The following is a 16,877-nucleotide window of genomic DNA, read 5'->3' on the forward strand; positions in this document are numbered from 1 at the left end:
ATGGAATAAATTTTGCCCTCATTACAGTCTGTCCCTCTTCAAGTCTCTACTCATGAAATCTTACCTGACGTCCTCAAATGAAGATGATCCTTCAATTTCTCAGAGCTCTTAGATCGTTCCACTGCACTTAGGTCTTTTTCATTTCTGTCACAGTTATTTGTGTACATCCTTCCCATTCAAATGTTGGAAGTTTCCTGACACAAAGTCTGAATTGCATCTAGTTTTGTTTGCCTACCACACACCATAGTACTTTATATAACATAAATGATTTAATAAATGTTTTGTTTCATGATGTGATGAATTACCACTTGTAGATGTTTAATTTTCAAAGAAGTAGGAGACTAGAAAAATCCATTTAACAATGCAACTATATTGAACACAATTTCATCATTTCTCTTTGATTATTCAGAAACACAGAATTATGGGAAATTAAAGGTTTGATTTCTACCCATGTATAATGTTTCCAAAAGTGGTCATCTAGCCCTGACTTAAAGACCTCCTGTGAAAGGGAAGTCACTACTTTACAAGGCAGTTCATTCCATTTTGAAACAACTCTGATAGGAATATTATATTGGGCCCAACTCTGCTTTGTAAAGGTCATTCAGAAGCTTGCTATGTCTTGAGGACATCATCATGAACATCCATTTTTATGATGTTGGTAAAATATGTAAAATACTGTTTAATAGATTTTCAGTGGAAGGAATGTCCTATTATTTGAACTGAAACAATTATCCACAAGCTAAATTTTTAAATTCTTTGGTATTTGGCACTACTTGTATCATGGGAAAATGTAGCCAAGCATGAGATTTAAAATTACACTAGAATTAGTGTAATTTGGACTTCTGGGCCTAGCCTGATAGCTATGTTAAGAAAGGGAATTTTTCTTTACCACTTCAGATAGGCAACTGAAGTTGTTTGGCAAAAATTCTGCGACTGTTAATGCACTGCTTGGACGCTGAGAGATTAAAGGATTTGCCCTTCCAGGATCACAAAGCTAGTCTGTGTCCTAAACTGAATTTGAACCTGGATCTTCTTGTTTGGAGGCCAGCACTGTTACCATGTTTTCTGTATCACTAATTTGATTTAATCATAATAAACTAAGTCAAAATAATGGACCTGACTTAGAAGTTTGGTCAGTACTCATGAAGTTTAATCAAGGTGTGGGGAAAAATTAAAACATGTCATGAAAGCTTATGTACTGCTGACAGCATAATAATCTGTTTTACAAAGCCCAGAAGGATCCATGCCATTGAGCTGCAAATCTAAGTGAAACAGGAGACTAAATATTAAGTGGATAGTCTCCAATCAAGAATACAAAAAGAACAATTGATTGTGACTTAAAAACAACTTTTAGAAGACTTCTGGAAAAACAAAAGTCAATGGACTCTCTCTGTAACTACTTAGAGATTTTCTGTAAAGATAAGGTTTCCCCATGCTTCCAACAGTCATGAAGATGAAAATAAGTTGTAAAACCATTTCTACTAGAACACAATATTTAGCCAATGACAAGAAATACCTAACCTGAAACTAAAGGGAGTAACATTATTTTCTTTGTTCCCTAATATCATTGACGTGATTCAAGGGAACAATAGATACAACTTAAAATAAAAAATCAGATTGAAGAAATTCACATTCATGCTTTTTAAATGTAGACTTTTTACATAAAGGTGATTTCCTTTGAAAGAGACAGTTGGTGCCTTTTAGCCACAAATAATGTGTAATTCCCCAATCCTTTCTTACCTTATAAACACTATGATAATTCATGATAGAATATCTACCAATATTACAAAGTGGCAAGTGGAAAATTTTCAGGCTGGCCCCCAGCTTAGTACTAAAAATATTTTAAAATCACCATGAACATATCATCACATGGATCTTGGGAGATTTCTGCTCCCTGTGACATTTCAAAGCAAGAAACAGCTGGGAAAATCATTTATAGCTATGGAGAAAACTGAAATGTCATTTTTTGAAGCTAAAAATAAATCACATTTTTCTTTTGAAAAGACAGAAGCTATTCAAGAGAGTTATAAAGAGACTGATTGAGAGTACTAAAGGCCCATGGAGTATTCTTTTGTAGGCATCTGGTTGGGAAAGATAAAGTTAGAATCAGTAGCCAGGTTAGATAGAGGGCTTGCACGAGTGAAGCATTTTTTTCCTCTTGAAGGCAGACATTAAGCACTGGACTATTTTCGGCATTGTGGTATGGGAGGGAGGACAATTTTGGTGTTGGCACCTGTCTGGGTGATGGGTTGATGTCCGATGAGTTTTAATTTGCCCTTTTTATCAGGCATTTCAAGTGAAGATTTAGCTGTAAAATGTTCTGTAAAAATGAAAAAAAAAAACATATTTTTGTAAGATGAAGAAAATTAGGATTTTACTAGTCTGAGGGAATTCTAGATTCTTTCTAAGCAAACTGTGAAGCATAAATAAACACTGAGCTAAATAGCAATGAGGACATGTGGAAGACAGTGTGTACAATCGATTATTCTAGAGGGATTTAGGCTTTTGCTCAGATGGCCAAAGAGCCACTTTCCTTCAAAAGAAGATGTTAAGCTCCAATTCTTTCACCCTTAGTTATGTTCCCTAGGGGCATCCAATGGAATGTACCAATGCCCAGATTAATTTTCTTTTCCCTCAACACCCTCCTCCCTCTAAACATTCTTCTAGAAACAAGTAATTTGATGTCCTTCTTCAAAAAAGCACCAGCCCAGTGAGTGATACAGCAAGTAGGGCCATTTGTACAGAATAGGAAAGAGCATGGAAGGTAGAAGCAGCCTTGGAGGCCATTCTAATACAACTTGTACCAGAACAAGGATCCTCTTTACAGCATCTTTGACAAGATGATGCTGATCCAGGCCTGGAAATCTCCAGGGATGGTGAATGTATCAGTTCCTGGAACAATCTCCCATTTCCACTTCTGAAAAGTTATAATTGCAAAGAGATTTCTCCTAATATTAATCCGAAATTTGCTTTGCTATAATTTCTTGTTACTAGTTCTGTTCACGAAGGTATAAGGTCTGACGGGTCTTTTTAATTTGGAAAGTTATGAAAAGATTAGAGTTCTATCTCAGTGAGAGGTTAAAAAAAAAGGGAGAAAGGACTTATCCAAATTTCAATGGGAAGAGAAGAACACCTATGAATAACTAAGTTAATTTCAATAGCACCCCTGCTAGTAACTGAATTCTTGCTTTGGACCCTGGCCCAGGGGACAGACCAGAATAACTTTCTTTCTATAAGGAGTGTCATAAAAGCACTAATTGCCAACCAGAGGCAGCTGATGAAGAGCACATCTTCACAATGTAAGAAAAGGTGGGAGGGCCACCAGTGATAAAATAAATCTTGTTCAAATATAGTTGAGCTAACAAATATGGAGAATGAGAAATTTACCACTGTGTTTAACCATAAGAACTTTGAGCAAAAATAATAAAAGACGGAAGAACCCATTTTTAGCAAATAGGGTGGCAAAGTACATCATCTGGGGACCACTCCGGCAATTCCTGTAAACTACCAAAAGGTAATCATGGATATATAAAAAAAGAAAGAAACTTTTATGTAACACCTACTATGTGCCAGGCACTATTCTAATTGTTTTTTTAAATATATATGTTATTTCATCTTCATAACCATCCTGGGAAATAGGTGATATCATCATCTCCATTTTACAGTTGAGAAAACTGAGGCTAGTATCTTGCTCAGGGTCACACAGCTAGGAACTATCTGTGGCTTGATTTGAACTCGGGTCTTCCTGATTCTAGACACAGTGCTCTGTGCTGTGGTGCTCCCTAGGAGCCTCTTAAAGAAGAGGGCATTTTTCATCCTCAAGAATAACATGCTCTACCTCTTCAGGTTATAACAGGAAAAAAAATAAGGCTTCTTTGAAAAAGAAATGGAAGAAATGATTTAGGGAGGAAAGAAAAAAAAAGTTTCAGAAGGGAAAGGGGAATCAGAAGGCCAGGGAGTAGGAGCAAATAATAAAAAGAAGTAATGGAGGGACTGGATACTGAGCATTCCAAGCAAAGTCATTATATAGCAGACAGGTACAAGGCTCTTCCTCAGAGGGCAGGATTGGAACTGCACAGGAGGATATTTCAGGGATTGTTGATGTCTATCCACAAATGCTATCAGGGTCTTACCAGTGAATGTAGAGAAAAGATGGAACAAGCAATGATTGGTAACTGCTAAAGCTGACAAACAGCTCTTTGTATACTTGGCAGAAATAAAACATGTTTGTTGTCTTCTTGGGGTCTGTATCCCAAACACCATTCTCTGCTTTTCTTGTAATTCACATGCAGGCAGATGATCCCATCAAAGGATATCCAGAAAGTATTGCTTGGATTGCAAAGTCCAAATCAGGAACTGAAGATATTAGGGACATGGGTGGTGTTCTTATGATTGTCATTCAAATTTAAGGTAAGGGATTTAGAAGAGAAAATCAGAATGAGGATTCTAGGGTGGAAATTTCTCTAGAATAAAATTCTGAAGGATTAAAAAAAATTAATGGAGAGGAAAAAAGAGGAAATGAAGAGACTAATTGGATGGAGTTCATTTGGAAGCAAAGGAAGATGAAACTTAAATAGAAAAGGGCTACAATCCTAGAAGAGTGCCAGGAATACTAACACCCAGATGGAAGGAGGTTTATGATGAATGCTTAAGGCACTAAGAAAGGGGCTCTTAAAAAAAAATCTAAAAAGATGTTGAAGGTGAGATAAAGATCAAGGAGGGGATAGAAGCATTGCAAGAGGTGAATGGGGGCAATGGATGACTGTGAAAAAGCAGATCTGTTTTTATTTTACTTTTATTTTCTAAGTAAAATTATCTTTGTTCTGAGGAAGACAAAACAAAAATGGTTAATTGATCATCAAAACCTGAGCTATTTGGTATTTGTCACCAGGTGTGTACTGATGATGAATCAAAACACTAGGCTAACATCCTAGAATACTAAGAAAAGTGTCAGAGATCTTTGAAAATGGTAGAAAATGAAAGAGAGTGTAGGAATGAAAAGAAGCCACAAGAAGAAGAAGAAAGAAGAGAAGGAGAAAGAAATAAAAAAGGAAATTATAGATCCTAAACTCCTATATATCTTTCTAGATTATTTACACAGAGTACATACAAATGGGATTGCTGTGTATTTCAGGAATATCTTTAACAAAATATCTCATATTGTACTTACAAACTAAATGGTGAGAAGTGAATTATGTGAAGACTTAAGTAAGCTTGTAGTACAGAAAATTCAGCATTGGTTGAATGACTGGATCCAAAGAGACCAGTAATTGATGAATTACTGACAAGTTAGACATCTCGAGTGAATTACCCAATGGATCTGTCTTTGGCCCTGTGCGTCTCAATATTTTTATCAATGACATGAATGAAAGCATAGATGGCATTGCTTGTCAGATTTGCCAGTGACACAGAATTAGCTAAAATGTTGGATGAGACAATATCAGGATACCGAGAGATTTTAAAATGTTAAAATAATGTTCATGTCTAATAAAATTCCATTTAATGAAGGTAAAGGCAAAGTTCTATACTTTCTTCCAAATAATAAAACCAAGACAAGATGGAGGGAAATATCCTCCTAACAGTCCATGTGGGCTTTTTATTGAACTACAAATTCAATATCAATCTTAGGGCAATATGGCAGCTGAAAAAGTGAATTCAATTTCAGTCTGTATTAAGAGAGTCAATAGTGTTCTGAACAAATAAAGTGATAGTCTTACTGTACCCGTCAGACCACAATTGAAATATGTTTTTCAGAGAGAACTGCATTTGCAGAAGGACATTGACAAGCTATAGAGCTATATAGACAAGCCTGTCCAAAAGAGGCAACTAATATTGTCAGAAGGCCTCGAGATCATATCATAGGAAGTATGACTGGGAAAACCAGAGAGGTTTGTTTAGAGAACTGAACACTGTGGGCAGTCCTGTGCTTGTACCCAACAGTGCGTCAGCCCCCTTCTCACATCTTCATGTCTAGATTGCACTTCCTCCTTATCTCTTGTCTCTCAGAATCTCTATCTTCCTTCAAAGCTTATCTCAGGCACCTTCTGGGTTGAGTTTCCTTGTCCCTTAAGTAACATGGCATGTGCTCTCTGTCCCCCCATCTCTCCCTCTCTCTAGATCTCTGTCTCCATTCCCTCCCTTCTCTCTTTCTTCTTCTCCATCTTTCTTCCTTTTTTTCCCTCCTTCTCTGTCTCTCTCTCCCTCTCTCTTTTTTCTGTCCATCTGTCGCCTCTCAGATTATCCTGTATTATAGTTATTTTTGCATATTACATCCACTACAATTTGAATGTGAGGTCCTTGAGGACAGGGGCTGTTTCATTCAGGGTTTTCCATCCTCAATATAGTATCACTTCTTGAACATAGCAGAAATTTAACAAATTATTAATTGTTGGATTGCATCTTGCCTCTAATACTTATTATCTGTGTGATCAAGAGTAAGTAACAGAACCTTTCTGAGCATCAATTTCCACATCCGTAAAATGGAGACACTAACACCTGCAGTACCTAGTTCTCAGAGTACATCAAATGAGATAATATAAATAATAGACTTTGTGAACCTTAAAGGACTATATAAACACCAACTCTAACAACTACTTTTACAGCCTGGAAGATGTTGCCAAGGTACTTTCATCCCAGCCCAATCTTAGGCCTAGAACTACTCTCCGAAATGATACAATCAATTAAGTCTTTTCTAATACTCTTCAGTGCTCAAGAGCCTCCTACTGTCTTCTAGAACAAAGCCTTCCTCACATATAGATGCAAGGCTTCCAAATAGTCCACACAGGGGTATCAGACTCATGGAGCCACTAAATAGTACATATAAGATTGCTGCCGACCACACAGTCATTTAGAAAACCACACTCCTAAATTAACTACTTTATTATTTTATTAACTATTTCCCAATTACATTTTAATCTGGTTTGGGCAACAATGAGAGTTTTGCCACTGTCAGTGTTTAACACTTCTGTTCTGTAAGTCTCTGATCTTTTCCATTTCTTTTCCTAAACTATGTATGTATTTTGTCATCTTTCCTATGTGCATCTTTATGTTAAAAGTTCCCAATTATCAGTGTGTATGTTGAATTGGTTTGGAGGATTTTATAAAGTTCTTCATAGAATTTAACAACCTCTGTTAAAACAGATGGTTGCTGGCACACGGATATGGCCATCAGGCAAAATGACCCAGTTTGTCCCATGATTCATGTATCTTGCCTTTGGGTACATAATGAAATCAACTCAAGCAAATCCTTTCTTTGCCACTACAAGGAGAACTTGTGATCTATCTTTCCATTTAGCCATGACCTCTTGATTCAATTCTACTTAATTCAAGAAATGCTTATATCTACTATATTCAAGAAAGTTCCTTCCCTCAAGGGGTATTTATTCTATTTTGGCCTTTTTATTTCCTTAATAGTAAGAATTCCAGTATAAACATGGTTAAAACCTACAGCAGTTTATCAACTCAGTCATTGTACTGTGGTTAATATCTCAAGATGGCCTAAAAACCTGCATGATTTTTAGTACTTTCTTCTCCTCCTTTTTCATCACTCTGCCATCTATCCTATCAAAGCAGAAAGAGAAAAGGAATCCATAGGATTAAGGGAAATTATCTATTTTTTTTTGTTTCATGGGTCACCATGGCCAAATAATTCATTGCCTGATGACTAACTTACTGGAGTCGGACTCCTCAATATTGAGCTAGGTTAATTTTCCAAGAAGAAATATGGGTGTGTTTGTTATCAGGTCTATATTCTAAGCTGTTCCAGAATAGTTGAGGACATTCCAAGGACACACAGGCTTTAGGGACTCAAGATTATTTCCATGTCATGATGAATAGAGGAAAGAGAACTTATGTGGAAGCATTTACTTAGTCTTTTATCAAATCGTTATTAAATGCTTTTTATGTGTAGAACTCTCCAGGCTAGGTTCTCAGAGAAATACAAAGATAAATAAGATACTATCTTTCCTTAAGCTTTAAGGAGCTTAAAATCTAATAAGAGTGGAAAGCTTACAATATATCTGTGTATTTAAATATAGGTAATACATATCTGAACATAAGGACATCAAATAAAAATGCATATAAAATGTTTAAAATCACTATTTATAAATAAAAGTAACTATCTGAGTACAAAGAGTACAACGAGATCATATGAGGGACAAGCAATTTGACTAGAGGAATCAGGGAGCCCTTCAAGGAAGAGAAAGTATGAAAAGATGGGTAGAATATCACTGATCAGAGATGGTACAAGAAGAGCTCATCAGAAACATGGAAGCCAGGGATGGCGACATGCCCAGATGGACTGGAGAGCAGTATACATGAGGGGAAATATAGGAGAAGGTTAGAAAGATGGGTTGTAGCTGGGTGATGGAAGACCTCAATGTTTGAGTTTTATTTCCTATAGACAGTGGAGAGCCCATTGGAGATATTGGATCATGTAGGGACATAAACTAAACTGTGCCTTTGATTGATCTGCTGGATCTTTAGTTCTTGCTGAATGTAAGCCTAGCACATAATACCTCCAAAATAAGTATCTATTCCCTGATTATTTAGCATAGTGACTGGCACATAGTAAGTACTTAAATGTTTATTGAACTTAATAATTACCAGCAGCATCAGATCCCTTATTTCTTATCTTTTTGGCTTTTGAAACATACTGTCATATTTCATATCCTTCATTTGAAACACATACTTGAGTTTTAAAAGTTCAAAGGAAAAATATCATGTGAGCTGTAATTCATACCTTTTGTTGTATCTACTGCAAGATAAGCTTTTGATAGAGTTCCTTTTATAGGACTTTGGGAGTCCAAAGTCATGTAAGTTGTCTCTTTAGGAAAATGAGCCAATGTTGTTAATGTAGGAGCTTTAGACAGAATAAATGACTCTGTGTAACTGAAAAAGAAAAAAAAAAAAGAAAAATTAATGCCCTAATATTGAATTAATTTATACATTAAATAAGCGTTTCTTAGATACCTATTATATACCACATACTATTAATCTGTGCATATACAGAGACAACATTGAAATGGTCAAAAAGCTTACATTTTATTAAGGGAAAGCAACATTTTTTTTTGAAAGAAGAGGGACTAAACTTGAGACTCCATTGGTCTAAGGAATTTCCAGTTGGAGAGACCCCCCTTTCTTTCAATCAATGCAAGTCAGTACATCATCTAAAAACTTATGGTCAGTGCCTGGGGCACTGATAAGTTAAGAGTGCCATTTAGCCCATAGGTGTCAGAGGGAGAACTTGAACTCAGATCTTCCTGGTTTTAAGATGAGCTCTCCAGCCATTAGGTCACGCTGCCTTTCAGCATAGAGGCCCTATGCATGATTGTATCTAAGTAAATACAAAATAAATTCAAAATAAACACAAATTAAAATTTTTTGGGAGAGGGGGCACCTAGAGCTCACAACTGGAACAATTAGAAAAGTCTCAAATAGTGGGTGGTGTTTGAGTAATGCTTTTAAGGAAGCAAAGGATTCTAAGAGGCAAAGATTAGAAGTGTATACATGCTTATTGAATAATGAACAGATGCATGTTTATTTGTTGGCAAGTGGGCAGTTCAGTAGATTGAGTAAGAGTCCAGAAGTAGGAAGACCAGAGTTCAAATATGACCTTGAATTTCATTAGCTGTGCAACCCTGGACAAGTCATTTTGCTCTGTTTATCTCAGTTTCCTCATCTGTAAAATGAGCCAGAGAAGGAAATGGTGAGCCACTTTGACAAGAAAACCCCAAATTAGATCATGAAGAGTCAGACATGATTAAAGAACAGTAACAGTGTTTACTTGTAACTGGAGAGAGAAAAATTAATACTCCTATGTTTAGATACAAATCTGTGTTCTCATCACCCTAAAACTAGTTAACTTGAACAGAATCATGCCTTTGCTGTAGAAAGCATCCCTGTAGAGCTCCAGTTACCTGGGTATTGTAAGGCTTTTTTTTTTTTTTTAATTATGCCCCTGTTTGCATGATATCTTTGCTGGATTTCATGTAGAATTATATAACACCCTTCTCTGTCATCTAAGAAGTGAGACAGTCTGTCTCCAAACACACTAGCTAGCATAGAAACAAGTGAGGGAATCTAGCCTACCCTATACAGGAGTGTATTTTATTGTTCTAGGATCTAGATGTATCCACCCTCATTTAATTTCATGGAAGAGCTAAGATTTCAGGAGGCTGAGGTAATTTGGTGGCCTATTGTGACGGGGAAAGAGCTTTGAGGTGAGAGAGGATAACCCGAAGAAGGATGGAGAGTACTCTGGAGAAAAAAATAAGAAAATGTGGCAGTCCAGGGCCTCCTGGTAAAGCTTTGGGGTTTAATACTAGATGGAATAATAGGACTCTAGAAGGGAGTCTACATAGGAGATAACATACCTTTACTAATGGAAACAGCATTTCATTTCAAGTAAGACTAACACATTATAACCATTTTGCACCAAAAAGTCGGTCCTTCATTTCAAGAGGTGAGTTGGCTATAATCGGATCGTTTGCTGTTCAGGGGAAGGGGGTAGAGGGGAAAGAGGGAGAAAATTTGGAACACAAGGTTTTGCAAAGGTGAATGGTGAAAACTACCTTTGCATGTATTTGGAAAAATAAAATGCCATTAACTAAAAAAAAATTTAGTACTCAGTTGAATATTTCAGAAAAAAGGTAGGTTGCTGCGATTAAAATAATATTGGATTGAGGTGTGCAGATTCCACTCCTGTTTGTCACTTAATATCTGAGTGAGTGTGGAAAAGTTAAAGTCTCTGTAAAATGATTTGGAAGTGGGGGTGGAGGAGGGGGGGTTTGACTAGGACACCTTCCAAAGTTTCTTTTACTGTGGTGTGGGGCACTAGCTCAGCCTTGATGCCTTTGGATTTGAATTGTTAAATCATAAATAAATATTAAACACTTTATAAAACTAGCTTTCTGATAAATGAGTCCTGCTCAGGGCCACTTTGAATGATCAGCCTGGCTACTTCTTCAGGAGCACAGAGAATGAAGGGTCAGCCTGTTGTCATGGAATGAATGTCAGACTCAGAATCATGAGCCAATGTTTATGGAGCACTTGCTGTGTGCCAGGCATTGTGCTAAATGCTTTACAATTGTTATCTCTTTTCCACAACAACTCTTGGAAATAATATTATTATCTCCATTTTTCAGGTGAGGAACCGAAACAGAGTAGGTAACTTATTAAGGGTCACACAGCTAAGGCTGGATTCGAATTCAGATTTTCTTAACTCCAGGCCTGGCTCTCTATTACATTCCTGTAAAGGGCTGAAACTATTGAGTCAATGCACTGAGGTCGGGACTGCTGAGTGCTTGAGGCTAACTTACTACTGATTGGACAATACTCTATGGGCATATGCTTGGAAAATGGTCCTTCCCACTATCCATGCTGGCTCAATGATTGGTGTATAGAGGATGGTAGGAGGGACTACGGGGAGGAGTAAACTAGCCACAGTCACTTTGGCGATAGACAAGGGAGAAGGAGATGGTGGAGATTCTGCTTCCATCCCCTTCACTTCTACCCCTAAAGACCAAGAATAAAGATCAAGGACTTTTGCTTATCCTACCTCTGAATGATTCTAAGGTATCCAGGGGGCTAGCATGGTCATCAACATTCCCCCCTAGCCACCTCAGCTGGGGATAACAACAATAACTCACAAATTTGTCAGCAAGACAAATCAAATGTTTATGAAGAATTTTGCATACCTTTTAATGCCATATAAATATAAGGGTTGGGAGAGGGATCAAGTGAGCCAACCAAATCACCATAACCCGTTCCATTTTAATATTTTTTTTTATCAGTACAGAATACTTCTAGTGAGTCCATCAACAAGTCAGAATTATAAACCAAGTGTGAAGATGGTCAATACACTTCTTTTGAATCAATAGTGCCCCAGATTCTCAGAGGGTTAATACTGAGGTTTTTCTGTTTTTTCTCCGTCTTCTGGTTAGATCCCTTCAGTTTTTCAATTATTACTATTCATTGCCCTTTCTACCTTCTATTTGCCTTTTTTCTCTTTTTCCTTTTTTTTCCTGTACTTAATTTTTTCTTTCATCTGTCTCTTTCGCTGGGCTTTCTTCCATGTGGCTTTTATATTACTAGCTAGCCTGTTCTTTGGGTTAGCAAACTGACTACATGTGTCGACTGTGTGGGGAGCACAAGAACCCTTACTGTGGCAGCAGGAATACAGGGCAAAGCTGGTGAAGGGTTCCTAGGTGCCTCCTTAAGGCTTCCTGAGGCTTCAATGCAATATATATGACCCAAAGACCCAAGTGGTTCAGGAGCAGAACTGGAGTAGAAAGAAATTCAGCTCCTCAATGTTGGTCTGAGTAAGGGTTGGGATATTTTCCTTTGAAGAAGATGAGTTGAGAAGCAAAGAGCCTTGGCTAAGGCAGTCTCACCATAACTCTTCCTCTACCAGAAGAGCAGCAATATCAGTAGATAATTGCTGATTAGGAAACAAATTTGCAGCTTCCAAAGGCAGAGAGGAAGTACTAACTCTGGAGATCGAATAGAGTTTAATGAATGATGGTAAATTTGTAATATATTTCCCCAAAGAAACAAATGTCACAATCAGAGGTTTGGGAATTTTTTTTTTTTTGAGGGGGGAAATCTTTTTATGGATCATGGGCTTTTTTTTTTTTTTTCCAATATAAGGTCTAGAGCAGAGATTCTTAAAATTTTCCACTCGTGACTCTTTTTTGCCAAAGAAATTTTAATGAGACGCTAGGTATATATCACTCACGTATATAAAACTGGTATACAAATCAAACATTTACTGATAATAAATCATAATTTTGTGACTTTCACATTCAGTTATATGACTCCATATATATGTGAATCACAGTTTAAGAAGTTTTGATCTAGAGATCCCTTCTCAGAATAATGATTTTTTAAAGATAGAGGATCACAAAGGAAATCCATTTTAATAAAATGCAGTCTTCAAAAATTTGAAAAATAGAAGTTCATGGACTCTAGGCTATAATGAGTATACATGTACAACATTGTTTCTAAGGAAAAATTAATAACTTATTCCAACTTGGGATTCCAGGAATACATCTCCCCTTGAAGATATGATCCTGTACCTTCAGGTATGAAAAGACAAAAGGGAATTGGGTTTTTTATTTCAGGAGCTGAGTAGATACACATCAGCATCAGTAACTTCTTCCCTCAGTACATCTCTACATTTGCATGAGAGAAAGCAACCAATAGTATATTTGCATAAGAGGCCACTCATTCCCTGGAGTTTAAATCTTTGGGATAAAAATCTATTTTCCCCATAGGGGAATATAAGTCATTTGTAAGTTGCTATTATCAAGACTACATGTATGCTTCTTCTTCGGCAGATGATTACAGATTTTCAAGTAAATACTCATCAGCATGAAAATCTGAACTCAAATTAAATGGATAACCAACTACCTAGACTGTGTGGGACTTACAACCCACTTTCCAAGCAGGGAAACTTGTTGGGAAACCAGTGGAATATCTAGAAACTGCAAATGCAAGTAATCTGTGGTAGCCAGCTGTTGGAGTCTCCACTGCCTAGATCATATTTTAGGTTTAGATCAGAGAGATTATTACCCAGAACAGGAGTATGCAAACTGGTTGAATATCTTCACTAGACTAGACTCTGAACTCCCTTCTAGGTTTAAACCCCAACTCCACAAAGACAGCACCCACCCTTGCCTCAAAAATAGCCATTCCTCCCCCAGGAATGACGTCAATTGTATTTCAGCCTTGCAAAATCTTTCATTCACTATATTTTGAAGCATGAAATTGTTCATTAAAGATGAACTTCTTTATTCAACCACACATAAAAATTCACAGATTTCACGATCACATCTCTGAAGTGATGTTTTCTAAGTTTCAGTACACTAAAGGCAGAACAATCAACAAGGGAGAAGAACATTTCCACTGGATCTTTAAAATATATGTTTTGGTCCTTCATTTTGTAAAAGGAAGGGCCATAGTTTGAAGCACAGAAAATGGATCACGTTAACAAGCTATTTTTTTCCTTCCCCACAGTTATTTTCTCACTATATTATGGACAACATTAAATGAAAATGCCATAAAAGTCAAACACAAAAATGCAGTGAAGTGGAAAGGCACATATATTGTCACATGGACAGGGTCAGACCTTTATAACTCATCACAGCTCCATGGTTACTGGAGTTTTATGCCTTACTTCTTGACTGCTTGGGACAGAGGATGGATACTCCCAGGGCAGCCTATTATGTATTCTTATTCTCTCGCTCTCTCACTCTATTCCCATCAGTTTACTCCACTGCCGTACAAATACAGATCACTAACAAATCCACAGGGGCCTGCAGTTTCAACATTGTTACAGCATGCTAATTAACTAATTACTGTGGCAGGTTCTACCTTGTCTAGAAAATGTTCAGAGTTTTTAGAATTTAAAGGGAACAGATAGTTATTTTTCATCATCAGATTTGTGAAAGAACAAGACACAAAATAAAGTGCCCTCTATTCAGAGACACTTATTTCACAGGCAAAACATCCCTTAGGTTCAGCATTTTTTAAACAACATATTTAGCAAAAATAATTCTGAACAATAGAAATAATGATTCCTATTTCTAACTTTTAAGACATCTCTTGTTTATTAACACCAATAAATATTTTAATTTCTATAATTTGGTCTCCTCAAGTAATTAAAAATTGTTACCTCCTGACATGGCCGGATCAGAGAAAATGCAGGTCACTGATGTGACCTCCAGGGGGCAGTGCAGGATTGACAAAGACAGCCTTACAACCTGCTTCTTTGGCCTGTCATTTTAATGGGATAAATTGATTTCTCGGACTCAATTCTTTGCCAAAACAGAAAGTTTATAATTTATAAGCAAGTGATCTTGTTGATTTCAGAGAGCATGCTTTCCTTCCCTCTATTGCATAAGATTAGCTGCTGGTTTTTATTTGTTAAATGTCTTTTCTTTTTTTCAACTTAAAACCAAGAGAGTGAGATATGATTAAATTCATGCATAATTTATATATTATATGCACATGGATATATGTACATACACAGGCCTATTTTATTTAAATACAACATATTCACACGCATATACCTCTATGAACATAAACACACACATATATCCCAGGTAATAATTTCCCTACACAGAATGTTAGAGCCGGAAGAGACCTTCAAACAACTCATTTTACACAAAATCAAGGAGGTCCGGAGATGAATTGGCTAAAGTCACACGTTAAGTTGGCAGAGCCCTAACACTTCAATCCCAGAATCTAATTCAACGTGTAACCAAGCAAAAGTGGAATTTATGGCATTTTCAATGAACGGTTGTCCAGACTCTGCGTGCAGACTTCCAGTGGGAAGATGCAGTACCTCCCGAGGTGGGCTGCTCCATTTTTTGAAAGCTCAATTGTTGGGAAGTATTTCTTCTTAAATATCAAAATTAAATCTCCCTCTCTACAACCTCTATCCATTATTCCTGATCCTACATCTTAGGACCCAGCACAACAAGTTTAATCTCTTTTCTGCAGGATAAGCTTCCATGTATTTGAAGATAACAATGATGTTCTCTCTAAATCTTCTTTTTCTGATTAATTACTCTAAGTTCTTTCTCACCATGTTGGCTATTGTCTTTTCTGACTTCCTTTATGGTTGGTCTCTATATTTGTGTTTCCCAGAATTGTGTGGGTTCCCAGAATTGAACCTAAGAGTAAGATAGACCTGAAGAACTATTATCTTCCTTTTTTCTGAATGTTTCTCTTAATATAGCATAGGATAACATAACATCTATTGATTAATTGATTGGTAAGTAATATCGTTGACTCATATTGAGCTTGTATTAAACTAAAAACCCCATTATCACTCCCCAATTAAATACCAAAATGGAAAACCTGAAAAACCAGGAAAAAAATTAATAAAATTGAAAGCTAAAAAAATTGAATTGAAAATAAATCTAAGAACTGTTTTTATGAAAAAAAAAGCAAACTATTGGTTAATTTAATTTTAAAAAATTTTAAAGAAGAAAACCAAATCACTAGTATCAAAAATGAAAAAGGTAAATGAATTATCAATGAAGATGAAATTAAAACTATTATTAGGAATTGTTCTTATTATCTCTCAGTAAAACTGATAGTTTAAGTGAAATGGTGAATATTTACAAACTACCTAAATAAACAGAAGAAAAAATAGAATACTTAAATAACTCTATCTTAGAAAAAGACTTGAACAATTCATCAATAAGCTCCCTAAGAAAAAATCCCCAACACCAGATCAATTCACAAAGTGAATTCTAACAAACAGTTAAAAAAATTGTTAAATTAATTCTATCTGAAAGAAAAAAGGTAAAGAAAGAGTCCTACAATTTTTTTTAATGACATAGATATGATTTTGATATATGATCCAAGGAGAGCAAAAACAGAAAGAAAACTACAGATCAATTTCTTTAATAAATATTTCTGCAAAAACTTTTAAATATAACACTAGCAAAGAGATTATAGCAATATATCACAAAGATCATACACTATTACCAGATGGGATTTATACCAAGCCTGGTTGAGTATTAGGAAAACTATCAACCTAACTTATTATATCAATAACAACAAAAACAAAAAAATCATATGATTATAACAATAGATGCAGAAAAAGTCTTTGACAAAATACAATATCTATTCCTTTAAAAAACAATAAAAATTGTTTAAAACCTTTCTTAAGATAATGATAATATCTATCTAAAACCAAGAGCAAGCATTATTTGTAATAGATAAACTTGAAGCCTTCTCAGTAAGATCAATAGTGAAGCAAAGATGTCCATTACCACCACTATTCAATATTGTACTAGAAATGCATTATTGGAATAAGACAAGAAAAAAATTGAAAAAATAAAACTAGACAATGAAGAAATAAA

The 16,877-nt window shown here is 36.0% G+C and overlaps 1 protein-coding gene across 1 annotated transcript in view; it reads right to left on the minus strand.

Annotated features, from left to right (window-relative positions):
• Positions 1 to 297: 297 nt before the first annotated feature.
• Positions 298 to 16,877, minus strand: part of LRGUK (leucine rich repeats and guanylate kinase domain containing) — a 123,761-nt gene continuing 107,181 nt past the window's right edge. Inside the window, exons 19-20 of the mRNA XM_052001555.1 lie at positions 8,741 to 8,889; positions 298 to 2,320 (exon numbers count right to left, since the gene is read on the minus strand). Of these exons, the coding sequence (XP_051857515.1) occupies positions 2,184 to 2,320; positions 8,741 to 8,889 (286 nt within the window). The 3' untranslated portion in view covers positions 298 to 2,183. The remainder of the gene's footprint in view (positions 2,321 to 8,740; positions 8,890 to 16,877) is intronic.

This window comes from Antechinus flavipes, chromosome 5 (genome assembly GCF_016432865.1).
Source record: "Antechinus flavipes isolate AdamAnt ecotype Samford, QLD, Australia chromosome 5, AdamAnt_v2, whole genome shotgun sequence".
NCBI lineage: Eukaryota > Metazoa > Chordata > Mammalia > Dasyuromorphia > Dasyuridae > Antechinus > Antechinus flavipes.